This window comes from Pagrus pagrus, assembly GCF_965226575.1.
Source record: "Pagrus pagrus genome assembly, chromosome: 7".
In the NCBI taxonomy this organism is placed as follows: Eukaryota; Metazoa; Chordata; class Actinopteri; order Spariformes; family Sparidae; genus Pagrus; species Pagrus pagrus.
Window position 1 is genome coordinate 6,683,234 of NC_140191.1, and position 20,615 is coordinate 6,703,848.

General features: G+C 40.4%; 2 protein-coding genes across 9 annotated transcripts in view; one reads left to right on the forward strand and one right to left on the reverse strand.

The window, feature by feature from the left end:
* Positions 1 to 3,320, forward strand: part of LOC311259931 (lamin-A-like) — a 43,746-nt gene extending 40,426 nt beyond the window's left edge. For all 7 annotated transcript variants that reach the window (XM_084357350.1, XM_084357352.1, XM_084357354.1 and 4 more), the window contains one exon: positions 1,036 to 3,320. In XM_084357350.1, coding sequence (XP_084213476.1) covers positions 1,036 to 1,071 — 36 coding nt within the window. In that variant the 3' untranslated portion in view covers positions 1,072 to 3,320. The remainder of the gene's footprint in view (positions 1 to 1,035) is intronic.
* Positions 3,321 to 3,377: 57 nt separating this feature from the next.
* pear1 (platelet endothelial aggregation receptor 1) overlaps positions 3,378 to 20,615 on the reverse strand; it is a 55,892-nt gene continuing 38,654 nt past the window's right edge. For both annotated transcript variants that reach the window (XM_084357348.1, XM_084357349.1), the window contains exons 7-23: positions 19,149 to 19,251; positions 18,628 to 18,764; positions 17,913 to 18,125; positions 17,157 to 17,331; positions 16,908 to 17,028; positions 16,627 to 16,790; positions 15,750 to 15,852; positions 14,296 to 14,448; positions 14,041 to 14,172; positions 13,790 to 13,921; positions 12,504 to 12,626; positions 12,073 to 12,291; positions 10,088 to 10,197; positions 9,397 to 9,523; positions 8,580 to 8,642; positions 7,856 to 8,050; positions 3,378 to 6,514 (exon numbers count right to left, since the gene is read on the reverse strand). In XM_084357348.1, the coding sequence (XP_084213474.1) occupies positions 6,375 to 6,514; positions 7,856 to 8,050; positions 8,580 to 8,642; positions 9,397 to 9,523; positions 10,088 to 10,197; positions 12,073 to 12,291; positions 12,504 to 12,626; positions 13,790 to 13,921; positions 14,041 to 14,172; positions 14,296 to 14,448; positions 15,750 to 15,852; positions 16,627 to 16,790; positions 16,908 to 17,028; positions 17,157 to 17,331; positions 17,913 to 18,125; positions 18,628 to 18,764; positions 19,149 to 19,251 (2,410 nt within the window). In that variant the 3' untranslated portion in view covers positions 3,378 to 6,374. The remainder of the gene's footprint in view (positions 6,515 to 7,855; positions 8,051 to 8,579; positions 8,643 to 9,396; positions 9,524 to 10,087; positions 10,198 to 12,072; positions 12,292 to 12,503; positions 12,627 to 13,789; positions 13,922 to 14,040; positions 14,173 to 14,295; positions 14,449 to 15,749; positions 15,853 to 16,626; positions 16,791 to 16,907; positions 17,029 to 17,156; positions 17,332 to 17,912; positions 18,126 to 18,627; positions 18,765 to 19,148; positions 19,252 to 20,615) is intronic.

Sequence of the window (20,615 nt, forward strand, 5' to 3'; positions counted from 1 at the left end):
AGTGTTAAAAAACTGGTAACAGGTCTGTAATTTCAAAATAATTTCTCTGGAAGGTTTCCTGAAAAGGACTCGATTGAAACCCAAGCACATATTTAATTTTCCTAATTTATTATTAGAAACTCAATTTATGTTGAACTGAATGTTCATTCTGAGACACTTTTTTTTTATATTTGCATGTTCGGCACAGTTCACTGCACCGCTAATTAATTGGAATGAATTAATTGGACTTCAGCACTTTTTTTATTTTTCTACACTAGTTGTACTAAACTGCATCATTATGTTCAGGAAACTGAAGATGATCCCGTTCATCGGTGGTCCACAGGCTCGGTCACCAACGTGTAATCCTTTCTGGCAACAGAGAGCGACTTAACAGACATCGATTTAAATGAAAATCCTTTAACTTACTGTTTCACATTAAAGAAACCAAACATGGAAAAGCTTGCAAACAGCTTTATCAGCAGCAATATTTAGTCACCAACAAGACATTAAAGGGGCAGTATGTAGATTTGGAGAAGAAATTCAAACTCGGAATTTTAATATTTACAATATTAATAATACAAATAGCTGAATAAACAAGCTGTTCTCAGAGTAAAATAAGGTCCCCAGAACACTGTTTGATGCTAGAAAGGTGGCAGGGTCCGCCACATATAAACAGGGTAAACAGTATGAAATTGTATTGTCCTTTTAAGGTCAGTTTGTTTATTCAGTCATAAAAAAGAGAGGGTGTTTAGTTTGTTTGGGCATAAAAAAATCAGTCACTGAAGATGTTTCTCTTATTTAAAATGTGTTGTGCTCCTTTTTAAATAAAACATTCATTTAATTGCACAATTACAAAATAAATGCATCGCATTTTCCTCTCGTTTCTGTTTTATTTTTGTTAAATAAAAATATATCAAACTGAATAGAGCGTCTAACCAGTGACTCAGAGCTCGCTGTGATCATCTCATCGTTAGCCCAGTTAATTTGTTTGGTTCGGTGTGTGAACATCCTGCCAGCTTGTCTTATTTTCTTCCACTGTGTCACTTCCTCCTTCAGGGCCGTGCCAAGCCGGAGAACTGCTCCGTCATGTAGAAACCAGACAGCACCTCACCTCCTGTGGCCCACAAAGGAGAATCATTTTCTACCATTGGGATGTTTGTCTTATTATTTTTTTATATGACCTCGTCTTACGTTTTGTGTTCACATTAATCTGCGGGTTAAATTTTTCTTTGAGGGTTTTTTGGCAGAGGACACAGGATTCTTTTCATATTCAGCCTTTGAGTTTTTTTTGTATATTCAAGTTATGTTATTGCATGTGTGCCGTGCTAATGCTTGTATTGTATCCTGCTCTTCTTGCACATACCCACACACACACACACACTACACACACACACTCACACACACAAAGAGCTTCATTGACCAGTGCTTGTGCTTCGATCCGAGCCGGGGTTTCACATTTAATGGCCAGGCTGTCAACACTCAACACGCACAGCTAGTGAACCCTGTCAGGAGTAGGTCTCTACAGCCATACAGACGACAGGAGAATGTTTGTTTATCATGTTTATTGCCCATCAGATAGAGCAAATCTTTATTTAAGTGATGTTTACAATCGAAATTTATAATCCTTTTTTTCTTTTGGAACAGTATTGTGCTATCTTTACACTACAGAAAGGATAAGATTTGATTTTTTATTTTTTTTTTACTATGTTGGAAACGTCTCCACAGAAAGCCAAAGTGCTGTAAGCTCAGGGTGTTCAGCAGGTCCTTTTATTCACCTTAGCCTTAGACAAACGTGTACATTTTCTACGGTATGTGGAGCTGGATCGTGCGGTCGGGCTGCTGTGGTGCGCACAGAGAAAATTATTATTTGAGATGAATATATTTTTTTCTGATATTCACAGCTCGACCCCAGAGAAATGTATTTGGTTATGTTTTTGAACATGTGGAATTTTTTGAATTGTTTGCTGGATAAGTTGAATGTTTCCAGTTTAACGGGTCACTTGCGTATCTCAGTTTGACGTACATTTAAATGCCTTATTTTTTAAAGAAATTCCAAAGATGTTTTGTTATGAAACGATAATGTAGAATTTGTTTTCTACCTGGGCAAAAATCAGGAATAAGTACAATGTTTTGAGTCTTTACTGACAAAGTTGTCGTCATATACAGTATATATATATATATATTTCTAAGCTTAATTAACCAAATCAACACTATTTTAATAGAGAAGTGTTGCTGCTACTAACAGTGGAAACATTTTAACAAGATTTTTTACAGATTAGAAACACAGATGTGCCTTTTAGGACTCAACAATCGCTGTTCTTTGCACACATGCCTCGTATCACAGTCTTGTGACTGTCAGCTGTCCTTTGTGTTGCTCCTAAGAACTGGTCATAAGGGCTTTTTTTCCCCTCCTCTTCTCTCTAAGCTCGCTGGCTTTGCAAATGCCCAGGCATGATTTTTTTTTTTTAATTTGAGTAAGATTGTGGGGGTTATTTTTGTATACGTTGTGACTTTATGCAATTGCTTTTATTGAGGGCGTCGCCAAATATGCACAGCAGGTAGATTTGTACTGTAGTCTGGCAGCTTGTCATTTATAATCCAGTGGAAAGCATCTAAGGAAAATACTTGATAGCTTATTTTTGGTATTTCTTTCTATTGTACTGAATAGACAGTATTCGTGCCACATTCTTTGTTTGCCTTAAGCAGATTTCTGATTTTTACACTATGGTCCCCAAAGTGCCTTAAAAAGTCCATGGCCAGCTCCAAAGATGTTTAGTTATTTGGCCTTTATGACACAGATTTCTAAGAAAATGCACATTAAATTGACTGTATTTAATTGTGTAATATATGCAACTAATAACCAATCATCCCTCTGAGAAAAGATCTTTTAAGGGTGTGGTCAGGGTTTTACAGAGGCCCGTCTGACTGACGACACAGCAGAAAGAAACTTCTTCTCGTTTTACTGTTTTCTTAAGAAACAAACGGCTTCTCTTTAACATTTGTTTGCAATGTTAGTTCTAATTAATGAAGAAACCAAAATCTGATTAAAACTACAGACGTGTCAAAGCCTCTCGAAGGCTCTTTGTGAGACCCTGAACCCTCCCTGTTAAAGCCTCGACGGAGGCCTCATGAATCATTTGAAGGACTTAAGGATTAAAACATGTTACAGAAAGGGATTTCATGTTATGAGTCTTTAATGCCAAAGTTCTAATTAGCTTGAAGTTGGATTTGTGTTATTTTCTGTCATAATGATGCTGTTACTGTAACATTATGGCATGCATTCACTCATTTTCTTCTTTCTTTTCTAAAATAACGAGTAAATTTCTTTTTTTTTCTCCCTGTGACTGACTGCTGTAGTTCTTTCCTTCACGTTGAACATTGTCACTCAAAGCCACTGGTGAAAAGTGCAGCCATTTTTATTTACATTATATACACATGTTCCCATGGTTACATTCAAAAATATATGGCCATACATGAAAAAACAAAAGCTGAAGCTCTAACCACAACTATAGCACTTAAAGCACAATGTACATTCTTTCTGGTACACAGGGTTTATATGATCTCGACACGACAATCTGATCCAAATTTGATACCAAACAAACATTATGGCATTTTTAAAATGAGGCATGACAAGACTTCGGTTGATAAAATACAATTTAGAGAAATTATATCAAAATTAAATGTAGGCCTAAATATTTTTTCTGCAAACTGACTGCAATGTTAAACACAGTTTTTAAATGCAGTTCTGGCTAAATGGATAATTAAAAAGCCAATTTACCCATTAAAGTTCTTTGAAAAAGGGAAAAACCATCTGAAGCGAGCAGAAAATCTTTTCTGTGAAAATGGTTTCTCAAATGTTGCAGCTTCCATCAACCTTTTCTAATGTGATGCTTCAAAATGTGTGTAAGTATATGTTGATGGCGGCACAGCTGCAGATGGTTTTCCAGGTTTTTTTAATATCTTGTTTCTGCCTCAACCCCAATTAAAAAAAGATGTGAATGGAATTGTATTTATGGTGCTCTGAACGCTGAAACGGTGTCTGCAGAAATACTGTCCCTGTTTCTTGGGATAATAATTGAACACACTGAACAGGATTCATTGGGAATATCTTTCAATACAAAGTAGTTTCAGTAAAAACTGTTGGTGGTGACACTGAGTTGGCAGCAGAAAGTCTCAGAGTGAATATCAGCATGTGTAAATGACACTGACGTGTTTACAAGTCTTAAAAAAAAAAAAAACTTGTGTACGGCCTTTTGAAGCTTCAGAAGGAGCTGTCTGATAAACTGCCTCATGTGATGTCACCTGAGTCGGTGTCAGTACAAGAAGTTAAATACTACATCAAAATGAAAAAAATCTGGACGTGAAGTTAGAAAGAAGTGATCTCTCCAGGCCTGTGTAGCCTGCTCTTTATCACTGTATGAGGCTATATTAGCTGCTAATGGCATAATGCATCCAAATCTCTGTCGTAATTGCTGGCGGTCTATTTGCATTGTGGGTAACGTAGGCACAAAGTTTAGACAAGGAAGCATGGAATTAAAAAGACGTTGCATGACTTAAGATTGATACAGGAGTGCAATGATAAAATCGATGGACAACTCTTTTAAAGGTCCAGTTTGTAGGATTTAAGAGATCGCAACCAACTGAATACCCCTCACCTCATTCCTTTCCCTTCCCTTCCAAGCATGCAGGACAGCCATTGATGGAATGTAATTGAGTTCCTTTACTCAAGTGCTGTACTAAAAAAATATTTTGCGGTATTTGTACTTTACTTGATTGCTTCCATTTTCAGATACTTCATGCATCCACCCCACTACATGTCAGAGGCAAATATTGACTGTATCATCAGAGCCACAGTAGCACTTTAAATGAATTCATCGTATCAGCAACTGGATAAAAACAAAACACTGATTCTGATATTCTTAATGCTGAATGTGGTGCCAGGAATTGGCCGACCCATTAGATAGATCAATGTATAATTTACTTTTATTTGTACTTGATATACGTAAGTACATTTAATATCAGATAAGACTTTTACTAAAGTGCTATTCACATTGGTGACTTTCACTTTTACCAAAGTAATATTTAACATGATATCTTTACTCTTACTCAAGTATGACTTTTGTGTACTTTTTACAACACTGATGAGAACTCAGTGGCCCCTAAAACATGAAAGGCTCTCTCTTAAGGTGTTTGGTTTCTCCGTAGAAGAGGACCGGCTCCCTCTAGATATAAAAGGCATCGATTCTGAGTTTGAGGTGATTATACACTTATAACAACATTTCTGCCAATTTATCCTTGTAAATCCTACACACTGGACCATTAAGTAAGGAAAATGGGTCTTTTGAGTGAACCAGCCCTCTAAATATCACACAAAGTTGCTGTAGGACACTGCATTGACATTCAATATGCTGCTTTGATTTGGTTTGTAATTCCCTGTTGGAAACATAAACAGTGTTTGTGCAAACACTGAGCTTTTGGTATTTGCCAGTGACCAAATATATCACGTAAACCCCTTAAAAACATGATCAACTTAAAATAAGGCTTTTTTTTTCTTACTGTGAAGCTAAAAATATATTCATTTTCTATATTTACAAAGTTTTTCTTCTAACAGCAGCAATAAGTGAGCCACATTTCTTTAGACAAACAGGGGACACGTGTATCATTGTGTATCTAAATCCCACACTTGGGAGTCAGTGATATGAAGTAAGAAATGCTGTAAACAAACAAATCTTTGGCACTGCTGTTCCTGGAAGCAGCAATAGAGAAACAAGGTTTTTGAACAATGTGTCTCAGACAAAAGACTCAAACACTGGCAGGATTTTTTTCACTATTCGATGACCTTTGTCTCTTTTCCTTTTTTAGAGTTGACACGTTTTTTCTGGACTTCATCCAGAGCTGCCTGTTTAAAAAGTTTGCAATTGCAATTTGAAAAAGCAGAATAGAAAATTTGAATTCTGATAAATGGGGCCTTTCAAACAGCCGATCGGTAGCAGGCAAAATGTGTGGAAAATTTAAAATTGGATCATGTTTGGATGAGTTCAAACACATGAACGTTCCCATGTGGCTGCTTTTAACCGTAAAAATCTTCGGGCGTATTTTCCCGTGGGAGGTGAGCGCAGCTGAAGCCCCGCTGGCGTCGCCACAGTCCAGCCTTCCTCACCACAGCCTGTCTGGATGACAAGTCTGTCACGGTGAAGCGAGTACCACTTTTGCCCACAGAGGGGCGGTGTTGAGTTGAAAAGGGGGGCATCCACTGTAAACAATGGTTCCTCAGTGTGACAGGAGCCTCACTGCTGCTCTGATTGTCAGAGGAGAGCTTAAAGTTTGCTCTTTCTTTGCGAGAACAGGCCTGAATTCATCCCCAAAAGTCAGGAGGAGGAAACTCGCTCTGACTGTCACTGAGGTGTTCTCCTGGGGGAGGGGGGGCGGCGGACGGGCGGCAGGTCGTAGTGTCCCGGGATGTGGCTGTTCACGGGGAGGTCGTAGTGGCTCTGGGGGTCCTCTTGTGGAGCGTGACCGAGGGAGCTCTGACGCTCTGTAGGGGAAAACATGAACAACAGACATTAAGAATAAAAGGTCCTGGAAGTTTTCAACAGCTGGATCGTCTTTGATTTCTTCCTGGACTACACCTGCGTGCTGTGTAGTATCAAGTAGGGCTGCACTATATGACAGAAACTGCGAATGAGTGGAAACAGTCATTTTTGCATTTCATTTTCTCTTAAAACATATAAAAAAAAGATGCATGGAAAGCTGCATGTAAGTTCACAAATTCAGTGGCTAAGTTGCTTTGTGGGTAATGTAGGCACTGGTCTGGAAACGCACTCCTATCACACTGTTGGATTCATTATAGACAGTTTAAAAATCGTCAGCAGAACCAAAGATATCTTCTATTTCATTCCAAATATTTTTCTTCCTTTCAAAACCTGGCGCCTACATTACCCACAATGCAAAATAAGCCACTGAATGACATCACTGGAGGCAACCTATCATATATTACATGCAGCTTCCTCTGGACCCACAAAAGGCTTTATACTACTTTATGTCACGTATGCAGTAGTTCTCCAGAAGACCTGTAAACACACTTTAATGTGGAAAATTGGCGGAGTGATCCTTTAACTGCAGTCTTCTGCTTTTAAATAAGTGTAAAATGAGTGTTAATAAAAATAATAAATTGTTGACGGAGGTGAGTGATATCTTTACTTTTCCCACAAATTAAAATTAGTGATATTCTCCTTCTTTAGTGGAAAAAGAACGATATCAAGCTCTTATTTTATTTTAATCTACGGATTTAATTTTCCTAACCTACTATAATACTTCATGTTGAAGTATTACTTGTTTTACATTACAATAAATAACATCCACAGCTACTCTTCTCCCACGCTTCCTCTTCCCTTCAGTGTATTTTCTGGTCTCCCATGTAAACACTTGTTCATTCATCAGACTCCGTCTTGAGGAAGCCCGTCCTTCCCATCTGTCAGAACAAATCCTGCTCTAACTCTTGACTGATCGGGACTCTAAAAGAAACGTAATGAGTTTCTCATTTTGATGTGAGCGTTCTTTTAAGTCTCCTCAGATGGGTTGACAAGCGCGTGGTCTGATTCTGATTAAAGGTGGAAGAAAACGAGAAATTGGAAACAATCATTCAATTAGCTGATTGGTCCGTCGACAGGAACATATTCTGCAACTATTTAGATAATCAACAAATCATTAACTTTGTGTGATTTCTGTGATTGGCTCACAGGAAAATCCAACGTGTCTAACAACCTGATCCTTGTCTTGTTATACTAAAAAAATAAAAGGAAGTATAATAACTGGATATCATATTGAAGTAAATCCGATCAGTACGCTGCTGCAGGAGGTCTGAAGTGTCGCTCACCTCTGCGTAAGGTGGCCGTGTTGAACGGCGGCGGGCTGATCTCGGTGTACGCTCTCTCTCTGGGCACGGCGGACTTCATCTCCATGTAGCTGCTCTCTGGGGGGCAGAAGGGCAGGCCGGGCAGGTCCTTGATGGTGGCGTAAGGATTCTCGCTGTTCAGGGAGCTGCTGCTCGCCGCCACCGCGTCCTTCAGCTCTGTCATTGCACAGAAAAAAAACGAGAGAGGAGTTAAAAAACATCTTCTGCACATACATCATTCTACACAGTGGAGCTCAAGCATTCAACTGTAGGAGCAGGAAGAAAAAAAGACAGCTATTCTGGACTGGAGCGGGGCTTTAAAGCATTTTCCTTCACATTTTCCAGGATTTCTTTGAGTCGTCTACCTGAGACTGACAGCAGAAAGTTTAAGGTCCCTTTGATTTTATGGGTTGAGATGGTTTAAAAAAAACTCATCAGACAGTTAAATATCACAACCTGTGAATGATCTCAATCACTTTGATGATCACTATTATTTTGGCTGCTTTCAAAGTTCACAGTTTTGAAACACAAGATTAAGAGTTATTATGATTCAATGTGTGCACCAAATTTAATGGCAATGCATCCAGTAGCAGCTGACTGACACTGCATGCACTGCTAAAATAATCACTGGTTGTAGTTTTTCTTTATACGACAAAATAAATATATCTCAAAAGGGAAAAGGGGTGAAAATGGGTCATTGAACTACCTTTGTTGTAATATTTTCCGAGGCTGGCACTGTAGCTGTAGCTCCGGTCGATTCCAAACGCTCCTGTAAACAATAAAAAGACAAAATCTGGCATCTTCGTTTTCTTTTATGGCAAACTAATCAAAAGCAGGTAAGCTGCCTTTTGGAAACCTGCAAAATCAATACCAGGTGAGTGAAAGCTGGCAGTGCAACTATCACTTTTTATGAAGTCCTTTTTGGTTTTATGTTCTCAATTGTGCGTTGTTGACTGAAACGATTTTCTATCCAAAGGAAATGTGACGGTCGATAAACTTTTGTGCAGACTTTACAAAAGAGACGTTCTCTCCTCAGCTGTTATTGCATCTCTCTGCCCTAAATTTCTCAACATCTACGCTCCATCTGTGGTTTTGTTCCATCTGGCACTCTGAAGGCTTTTATCAATACAGGTATCTTTACGCTGGAGCTGCTGATATTTTAATGTGGCTCGTATAAAAACAGCTTTAAGCACGATTATTTTACTGTAAAACACATTAGACACATTTTTTTACTAATTCTCCTGCAACATCTACTACACTTTCCACTGACACTTAGAATAAGGAAACACTTTTAGGTGTGTAAGCTGAAGGTTATATTAGCAGTGCGTTGCAGATTTAACAGATTTTAATACAGCTGTGGTCAGGAGGTCAGGAAACCAAATCATTTTATTAGCTCGTAAATGTTACTCCACTCATTTCATTTTACTCTGCAGCTGCAGGTCTCTCTGCATGAGTGTCTCCTCTCAATGGATAAAATACAAAGTAGGTGATCTTGAATGTGAATCACACGGTGAAGGACGGACCTGCATCTTTGCGGGGCTCGTGGTGTTTCCAGTCTGCAGGTAGAGTGGCGTTGCTCTCAACCCCGAAAAGGCCCCGTCTCTCCCTCTCCATGTTTTTCACGCTGCAGAACAGCTGGTTGTTGGTGTTCTGTATGACAAGCAGAAAAATAATAAACAGAAAACATCAATGAAAAGAAAATCCCCAAGTTAAAATGTGCTTTAGACATGAAGTAAGAGCAATTAAATGTATCACTAAAGAGCTTTGAGTTACTGCATCAACATTTTATGATTTCATGCGCCCCGCAAACACGGCCAGCTGTTGCTGACCGGATAAATTACATATTTGTTGCTCAAGGGCGTAGGTTTCGTTTCAACATTGGGTGTTCTCTCCCTAGAAGCGCTGAACTCTTCATGCTTTCATCCTGGTGATTATTCATGCATCAATCCGTGCCTTTACTGCATCAATTTATAGACGAACCATCCACTCCAAATACAACGGAAAATAATGCAGGAAGCAGTTCATCAAAATAAAAGTCCCTCGTCTAATTTCACATTTTTATTTTGAAGGGGTTGAGAAAAACACGTTCTGTAAATATCAAGTAAATATTGAGCGAATACAGCTCGAGTGGCAGTGCCGCACTCCAGCTGCTGAGGCCTGAAAACTGCCGAAAGAATCAGGTCACTGAGTTCATGCAACAGAGCTGACATTCACCTTGATGGTGCGGTCATGGTTGTTGGGGAGGTGCGGCAGCGGAGGCCTGTTCTGGCTCAGTGTGTGGTAGCTGGGGTTGGAGTAGTAGTGGTGGTAACTGTGAGGAACATCTGTGGGCCAAAGCAAACACATGGATTCACGACTGCAGCAGTAAAATTACCTCAAGGTCAATAAAATGCATCTCCGTGGAACACTAATGACAAAAACACAACAGTGAGATACGACCGGGACCACATCATTACCAAGAAAAACAATAAATACCTGAAAATGTAACAATGATTTCTTTTGGAAATGCTAAACATCTCACAATGAAAGCTAATTAATTTCTAACATTCACTGCTTGGTATTTAATTTGACTTTCAGTTACAAAACTCGAAAAAAATCCAATTTAATTTAGACTTAAATGACGTGTTCGAACAGGTACACACATTCAGTACATGACACTCACATGCTTTGTCTTAATATCTACTGACAGAAACTGTCATGGTCATGAGGTATGTTTGCACTTTGTTTCCAGTTTTATTTTGATAATGTTTCACTAATTTCACTTCCTGTCTTTGTGTGTTTTCCTGCCTGTTTGTTTGTCTGCCCTGCCCTCACCTGTCCCTCCTCATCTCCCCCGTCTCTTGTGTGTCTTTCTTTCAATCGCTGTCAGCTCGTCTTAGGCTGGACTCACACCGCAGGACTTTTAAAATCCCTACCGACGTGACATCTGGTTGCATCGTGCACATAAGGAGAATCTTTACAGATGTTCTTCTCTCTAATCTCAAACCTGCACGCACAAGACTTGAAAATAACGACGCATCACACACTACAGGATATCAAGAGGATTATCGTGCCAGATGGAGCGGCGCGGCACCTCCCGGGATCTCAAACTTGCTGGAGTAACTTTAATATTTTGCAGTGAAAAAGTAAAAAAAGCTGAAGAAATGAGTGGGGATGATAAAATGGTCAACACGGACTCGTCTACTCTTCAATGACAACTGAAGGTGAGATTTTAACTGCCAACAGTTGAATGCTAGCTAGAGTTAGCCCAATGATGTAATGTAAGTACATTTTACTAAAGTATTGTACTTAAATACAATGTCGAAGGACTTATACTTTACTTGAGTATTTCCATTTTCTGCTACTTTATACTTCCACTTCACTACATTTTGGGGGAAAATATTGTACATTTTACTCCACTACAACTGATAACTTTAGTTACTAGTTACTTTTTAGACTGCATGCTGCATCAGAGTCAAAGTGGCATATTTCTAAAGTAATCAATTTTATCCACAAGCTGATGAAAAAAACACTTATTCAGCAATCAGAAAAATGCAGATTATTGGATCTGTTAATCTGACAGGCTAATAATCAGTCCACCCATCGTATACAGTATATAAATACATGTAAGTGTATGGAAAATGTACTTTTACTTGTACTTTTTATACTTAAAAAACAGAACAAAACACTGATTCTGAATCTTAATGCCGAACCTTAATGCTGAAACATACGACAGAACAATGTATAATGTACTTTTATTTGCTCTTTATATACTTTAGTACATTTAATATCAATTCCTTTAAAACCTTTACTAATAAACTACTATTTGTGTGTATGACTTACACTTTTACCAAAGTAATATTTCAACACCATATCTTTACTTTTACTCAAGTATGACTTTTGAGTACTTAATACAACACTGCGTTAGCTTGGCAACACCCTCAGCTGTTCCGTGATATCTCTCTCACTGGCTATTGTAAAAAGTAGTGACGTAATGACAATCATGGTCGTCCAGATTTTGAATCCTAGATATAAAAAAAACATTTGATATTTATCAGGCAGTCCCTTTGTACCTTATGTGTCTATATCTGGGTTCTACCTCTGCCTGCCTCACTGTTCCTGTGTGGTTTTGTACAAACATCTATAGTTGTGTCCAACCCTTCTGTATCGTCATTACCTAGCTGGCTCACACTGTGACAGTTATATCATCTGTGCTGTACCTGGAACGGCGTATTCAGAGTTGACTGTGCGGCTGGTGGAGAAGGAGACAGACGGCGTGTTGTTCTGCTTGTCCTTCTGCCTGCGGCGGTAAAGCAGCAGCAGAGCCAGAAGCAACACCACCAGGATGACGAGCACCACGATGCCGCCGATGGCTCCCCAAGACTCCCTCTCGCCGGGAGGAAGGGGAACCATGACGCTCCCTGACTGCTCAGACGAGTCTGTCAGACAGGACGTGGAAAGAGAAATCAAACTTTTCACCTCTGAGACGGAGCGAGGAGAAGCCACAGAATTTAAACAGGAATATTAAAGCCTGATGTTTTAGAAAAAAGACCAACTTGGATCACAATAAGTTAATAAAGGCAAAAGAGGAGATCATTAGAGTCATTATATTAGATCCTATAATAACTGGAAAACTCGATTGTTTCTATACCTTGTTTGCAGTCATCGCCTCCACCTTCACACAAACAGTCTCCAGTAAATCGGTCACAGATGAGGCTGGGCGGACAGGAGCAGGTCTGAGTGCAGAACGGGCCAAAACGTCCTGGAGTGCAGGCTGGAAACACAACGTACATACCACATCCATGTATCAGACACAGGTAACAAGAATGTGACTGTCTTAAACTTGTGTGATCATATTTCATCAGATCTGGGATAAATAGAGGATGTGAGTGCAACGCTGAGTACAATTACAACGTCTCTTTTCATATTTAATTATATTTTATATGTGTAAACTAATTTGGGTTTATTATTAGGTAACACTGTAGAGCTGCAACATTCATCTGCAACAATCTTAATGGGAGATTAATTGGTCAAGTCATTTTTAAATCAAGAAAAACAAAATGATTCCACCTTTGGCTGTGGGAAACATGATGGAAAACGTTCCCTACTTTCTGACATTTTATAGATTTAATCGAAAAAATAATCAGCAGATTGATTGGTGATGAAAATAGCTGTTAATTTCAGCCCTTTTTTTACTTTTCATATTGTAAGCAAAACAAAAAAAAAACACTTAAGAGAGCATGTAAAACAACTGTCAATATCTTGGTGATAAAAGTTGCTTTATCACCCATAAAACCAATGAGTTAATAAAGTTATCCATTATTGCAATGTTCAATTTTGCCCACCACATTTTTCTAGCAGAAAAAAAATAAATAATTTATGTTGTTTAATTTCAACAAAAGGTCAAAATGCTCTTTAGATATGTAGGATCCCTAATTATTAATCATATTTCATAATCTGAGCCCCGAGGGCAGATCGACACTTTGCTTATGAAGTCATTCAATTAAGGGAACTTCTGAGTGCCAGCTTGCATCTTAACAATACAATACAATACCACAGCCGCTTGCTTTTGGCCTGTGGCACACCAATAAATTACATTTTTCACCCTCCAAGTTTGTGCATCTCTGCCACAGGGAAATTTGGGTGGGCAGCCACTGTGTAACACCTGGGGACCGACTGTCCCCTGTCAGTGCCCTCTGAGAGTTTTCGATGGCGTGCAAACCTCAGGAAATATGCAACTCCACACAGAAGAGCCCTGACCTGCTAACCACTGAGCCAGCATGCTGCAAATAACACTGCTACACTTTTAATAACACTAAAAGACTCTCTCGGATGTTATGTTGTGATTGATGCAGCCGGATTCCTCTCTCCACAGTCAAACTGTGTGGTGTTGGTCATTGTGACATTCCTACTTGCTATATATGATTTTGCACTCACGTATGGAGCAGTCAGTCGCTGTCCAGCCAGGCAAACATTCACAGTGGCCGTCCCGGTGGTCGCACGTGGAGTTGTTGGCACAGTTAACACACACCTCAGAGCACAGTTTGCCGTAGTAGCCAGCTGGACAAACTGTAAAACACACAGTGTCACGTAAAAAATTGACTTGAACTGCCACCATCTATAACTGATTTTTATATATGAAATGATGATTTGAACATTTGTGTACAATTATTGATGTTAATGCCAACCTTGATCACAGTTGGCTCCGGTGTGTCCTGGAAGGCAATCGCACTCTCCTGTCACATGGTGGCAGCGGTACGACTGGCCGCAGGACGGACATGACATGCTGCACTGGTCGCCATACATACCAGCTCGGCATTCTGGGAGACAAGAGATAAAGAGTGAGCCAAGGAAGGCAGGAGCTCAACGGTGAATCCAGGACATTTCTGGTCTGATCTCATCAGATTTGAGCCGTCTGTCAGCTGGCTGACAACAACACTCACTGTTCTGACAGGTGACTCCCCAGAAGCCCGGGCGACACACACACGCTCCAGTTTCCCTCAAGCACGTGTCGCTGTTGGGGCAATGTTTGAAACAGGTCTGGTTACAGTGGCGACCCCACAGGCCCTCCGAACACGGCTCATTACAACGAGAACCTTGAGAGGAAACAAAGGAGAGAGGATGAATAAGAAGAGTAGGCCAAGAAGTGCTCATATCCTTCATCAAAACCACAATGGAGGTATACTACATCTCACCCAAGTAAAAGTCCTGCATTCATAGAAGTAAATAATATAAACCGTAAAATGTATTCAACTATCAAACGTTAACGATGTAAGTAATGGCTCCCTGTAGACTAAAGTATTGATGCAATCATCTGTAAGTTCTTAAAGAACCTCTGCTTGAGCATGTTTTAGTCTGTAAACGACACATAGTACATATTTGTAAGAAAAGTAGATTTTTGAGTCTCATTCCCAACTTGTCAAATACTGATGCTTCAGGTTTCCCAATTCGTCAAAAAAATGACACTTTGGGATGGCAGCCGACCCGACGTTATAATCCCAAAGTGTCTCTATTTGGGAATGAGACAAAAAATCAACTTTTCTTACAAATAGGACCTTAAATCAATCCCTCCAGGAACGTACCTGGCAATTTTGTCCAAACACCACATCATCATGATGTTTGGACAAATTTGCAGGAAAGTTGCGGAAACAAATCCTACTCGTTCAGAATTCACAGGGACTGCCGATCCCAACATTGTGACCTTCTGGAGGGACACCTTAGTACTTTCTTTAACTGATTTGTTGTTTACCAACCATTTCCCAAGGAATAGTGTAGCATCAGTTTAATTAACTTCTTTCCACGAAGACAACAGTTAACTTATAAACACTGGCTGTTTTAAAGACTCTATTGGTTGCTGTTAAAAATAGTGTGAAAGGGATCATGTGAGTTGTAGTTTCTTGCCTTAAAAATGTGGCTGTTTTCAGTCGGTGTAGTACCTTTGGCTGATTGTACATTAATACTTTTACATAAGTAAGATTTGTATTTGTTTAATATTGAGGCATTGCTACTTTTACTTAAGTAAAGGATTTTAGTACCTCCTCCAACACTCACTATTAATAATGTTAATCTGAAAGAAAAAAAAACATTCAAGCAAACAAGCTTTTCTCTGTGAACATATACACATTTTTAAAGCCAATAACTGCAGCAAAAGTGAAAAATCAAATATAAAAATTTTTTGTAAAGGATAAAAATCTTTGTCGGTTTTGGCAAATTGTTGTAAAGTAAAGGTGATTTGAAGTTAATTGGCACAAATATGCAGAGTGAGGTCCTTAAAAGTCAGAATCAAACAGAGACAAAGTGCTTTAAAACCTGTGGCTCACTTAGTTCTGTTGGACCAGACTTATCTGTGATACTAAAGCCAAGCTGGCAGCGGCACCAAGACGACGTCATCACTTACCCCACCAGCCTGGCAGACAGTGGCACTCCCCGGTGGTAGCTTGGCAGCCGTCAGCATGAACACAATCACACCTCTTCAGACAGCCTGGCCCAAACGTGCCCATCTGCACACGTGAACAAATGCCAACGGGCAAGGAATCGTCAGGGGAATCTCTTCAACATTCGGCCAGCTCAGTCAGAGTCAGACAAAATACTACACTGGCAGTGTGTTGTTGTATAGACAGCCTGGTGGGCTGGCAAGTCCGAGACAGGAGGGGCACGCGTCCAGAACTCAGATTAAAGCGTACAGAGGGTGAGGTAAGGGATGAAAAGCTGGACAACATTTCTACAGACTGTCCAATCACCACTGACATGTTCTGTATAATTACCACCCTTATGATTTATGTATTAGTCTTATCAAAGATAGCAGTTCATTCGAGCACTCAGCTTGATGTAGAATAAACATAAAGTGTATTTTCCTCATCTCCTACAAAGAGTTCAGGACGTTTTCCGTTGTTTTGGGAGACGAAGTGGGAGGATTAAAACGTTATAACTCGTCTTTTCATTAAAACCATTGCAACCCAACTTTGAATTTAAAGCAGATACAAGGAACTTTCATTTATTGTTGATTCTGGCGCTCCCTGTGGACAAAAGAGGTATGACGACTAACACCTCCTGTTGTAAAGATCTTGATCTGGCTACATTTGTCAGTAGTCTTTTCTTTGGATGAGTAAAAGACAAACTGGTGGCACAATCTGCTCCCTGTGCAGTGATCATATAGTAAAATAGTAGGTTTAACGTTTGCTCCTAAAAGAGAAAACTGTCTTGTTCTCTAGTTGCTGCAGACACTTATCTACCGCTTCATTAATGAATACATCAAGCTTATATCAGGCATTTACCGGGCACGGTTGGTCACAGCGCGGCCCCCGCCAGCCTGCTGTGCAGACGCAGGATCCATCTGCAGCTTTACATTTTGCCCAGTTGGCACAGTGGCAGGTGGCGTTGCATCCTGGGCCCCAGGTTCCCTCAGAGCAGGGGGTGGAACAGTCCAGCCCTCGCCAGCCTGCAGAAACAAGCAGGACCGTCAGCCATGTTCGATCGCTTAAATAGAAAAGTTGCCGAGCCAATTTTGCCCATCAACAGGTCAAACATCGACTGTTATTGTGTGTGAAGTTTTTACCCTCTTTGCAGAAGCAAGCCCCGTCGATGGGCGAGCAGTCAACAGAGTTTTTACAGGAGCACTCCAGAGAGCAGTTCTTCCCATAGGTGCCACTTTTACATTGACTCTCACAGTGAACCCCCTGATGATAAAACACATTATTATTAATAATAAACCTAAATAAAAATAGGAAATTCGAGCTCCTGCGTACCAGCACAGAGAGTGATCTAATAAACTCTCAGTAATCGATCTACTGGTTCCTCCACTCACCGTGAACCCGGGGGAACACCGGCATTGGCCGGTGGCACTATCACACACGCCTCCATTCACACACAGACACGGCTCCAGGCAGCCTTGACCGTAGAAGCCGTGAGCGCAGGTCTCGTTACAGAACAGTCCTGCCCACCCGGGCTGGCACGTGCACTCTCCTTTCATTGGGTGACAGCTGAGACGATAAGAAAGGAGATGTACTGTAAATATGATGAAATTGTTACAAAAATACAAAGAAAAGGTGAGAAAGTGCCGAAACAGTTTTCAGATTGAAAATGCTTTTAAAGCCAGTGCTAATTTGGATTTATCACTCTTTTCAAGTTATCCGGTTGCTAACGTTTGCAGCTAACGTTGTCCAGAAGGGGGAAAACCACCCAAAACTGTGGTCTTCAGCAGCTGACAGTCGACTGGAGGCGTTGGAGAAGCCTCACAAAGGTAAGAATTATAAGAGAAAATAAACTTTTAAGAGAAAAGTCTCGATGAAGAACTGAGTTTGTAAAATATCTCGGGTAAACTTTTCCATCTTCAATAAAAAGCTGCACAAATCTGAAAACCTACACTTGGCTAACCAATCAGAACTGGCTTATAAAGAGTGGATGACCTAAAGTCTAAATGGGGCTCATAGCTAAGTCTCTTTCCCAAAATTGTGTCTCTTTGGCTCCAACCGAAATTGAATTATTTCTGCTTCCAGAGCAGCACTGCCTCAGAGAAAGTGTTTGCCCGACTTTAATCCCTTCCTTGACACCACCCACTCACCTGAGTGTGTGTTTGTCCTGGCAGAGACAGGTGCGCTCACAGTGCATGCCGTATTTGCCGGGCGCACACATCCTGTCCCTGCAGTGTGGGCCGCTGAAGCCCGGCTCGCACAGGCAGCCTCCGTCGATGTTGTAGCAGCGTGCGCCGTTAGCACAGTCACACACACTTTTACAGTCCTGACCGTAGGAGCCTGCAGCACACTCCTCATTGCACCTGAGGGCAGGAACACAGGGGGTTATAAATATACAGAGAAGAGCTGGACGAATGGAGAGTCCTGCACAAGTCTGTTGTTGATTTGCACATTGAACCACAAACCGAAACTAAGCTTCCATTTCGCATTGTGGTTAGCCAGTGCAGTAATGTTAGCAAAGGGCTGTTTTTGTTTTTCTCTCTGGTGTCTGTTAAATAGTCTGAATTAATTCCATTTGACAGTAAAGGACAGAAAAGCTGCCACGGTTGACTGTTCAGTGCCGAGAAAAATCTGTCATCATTAAACTGCACACAGTGTTTTCATGTTTACCAACCCAGCTGGTCAGTGATGCTTAAAGGACTTCAAGAGTATGAGGGACAAAATACCTCACCAAGGTTTGGTTTCAGACTAAACACTCACTAACAGCTTTAAGACTGAGGTTTTTTGTTTTGCTTCTTCGCTTGCAATGGAGAAAGACGCTGTCCCTGGCTATGAATCGACAAGACAACTCCTGCACGTACACACCTGTTACCAGTGAAACCTTTAGCGCACTGACACTGTCCAGTTTCAGGGTCACATTTGCCCCTGTTGTGGCAGACGCACTCCTCAGCACAGTTTGGTCCATACCGTCCCTCCAGACACCGCTCTGTGCAGACTGCACCCTGCAGATCAGCAAGGACAAACAGTGAGGATGCGTCATTGCAAAAACTGAAATGAGATACCAGCGTAGTACGATCTACACGGTTACTCGCTCGGTTTGCTCTCTGATGGGATCACGATAATATCTGCTCTCTTGCATGTCTTATTTCCAAAAGCAAAGAAACCTCACGATTAATTTTTTCACATTTGTGGAAAACCAAAAACGTCTCCAGAGATGACAGGTTGCCTTCAAAATGTCTTTACAGATAAGTCAGTGTTAAAAATTAGAGACTGCTCGTCCAAAAGTCTGAGAGCCAGCTGGACCATAACACAGGAGCTAATTCAAAATCTGGCAACCTCCACGGATGACATGAAGGTTGGTGTCGGCGCAAGATTCAAAGACTCACCGTCCATCCAGGCGGGCAAGCGCAGATCCCTTTGCCCCGACAGATGCCACCATTCTGGCAGGGGCACCGTGCCTGGCATTTCCTGCCACACGCCTTCTCGCAGCTGGAGGGGGGAGAGATGGAGCCGACGCTTGAAAACAATCCTTTAATGGATCACTTTAGTCCAAAACACTCTGAGTGTCCTGGGACATTCCTGAGGACTTAGGTTAATGTTTTGTTGCACAGTAAAAAGGGCAAAAGTGAGCTTCAGTTTTCCTGAAATCCTGAAAGTACATTTACTCAAGTATTGTATCAACTACAACTTTTGAGGTACTTCTACTTTACTTGAGTTTATCCTTTTTCTGCCATTTTATATTTAATCTCCACTTCGCTTCAGAGGCAAGTATTGTGTTCTTTACTAATGACCAAGTAAAGCCGACTAATATTTTTTTAGGTTGCTAAAACCTTTGAGGTCGTACAACTTAAATCTAATAGTGTACTTTACTCTGAAGTAATCGGCTTCCTGACTTTTTTAAAGTAGTCAACTTTTAAAAATGTACAGTTTACTGGCTTGTGACGTCCTTGTCGTCAGTTTTTGATGCTGTGTTAGTACTTGTTATTGAGTAGGTAGCTGTATAGTGAGCTAAAAGGCTTTTGAATATATGATTCTGTATGAAAGAAGGTCATATGAGAGGTTGTTTCATACATTTGTATGATTAAATCTGTACTTTTTTAAGGAAAATCAGGTGTAAAGAGAGGCTGAATGGCTCAAAAAGAGTTAATCTGATTTCCGATGTATGAATTCAAACAATTCATACATCGGCCCAGAAATTCACAATCTGCATCCCTACAACACTTATTTGATGACTGCGTACAAGTTACTCTGCAGAGTCAAAATATAATCAATAAACAGTTATCTATTATAGATTACGATAAGACTTTATTGATCCCCATGGGAAATTGTCAGTTACCAAGCAGTAAATGAAAAATATACATAAAACTTTGCAGCATTAATGCATCAATAATCTTAACCCAGTCATATAAAATGTTGATAATGATACTTCTGTACTTCATGCGGGACTTTTACTTGTAACAGGGTATTACTTACACTAAAGTATTGCTACTTTTTCTTACTAAAACGATCCTAGTACTTCTTCCTCCACTGAACACCAGTGTTGATTATTGATGTCACCACTCTCATAGCTTAATAGTCTGTAAATCTTGTAACTCTAAAGCAGTTGTATGCAGACATTATGACCTCACGGACAACATTTAACTGTTCATACATCACTTTTAAATTCTCCTGAGCTACTCTGAAGAAAAGTAGTAGTGAAAGTAGAAAAAAGAAAGAGGGAGCCGGAGAATAAACCAACAGTAGCTCTGTGATTACTCTAAGACTTGGCTTTACAACAGCTTTGTGGGAATCAACAGCACAGCTGGAACATCTCCTCCACCAATCGGATTTCTTGGCTCAAACTACCTGTTGTA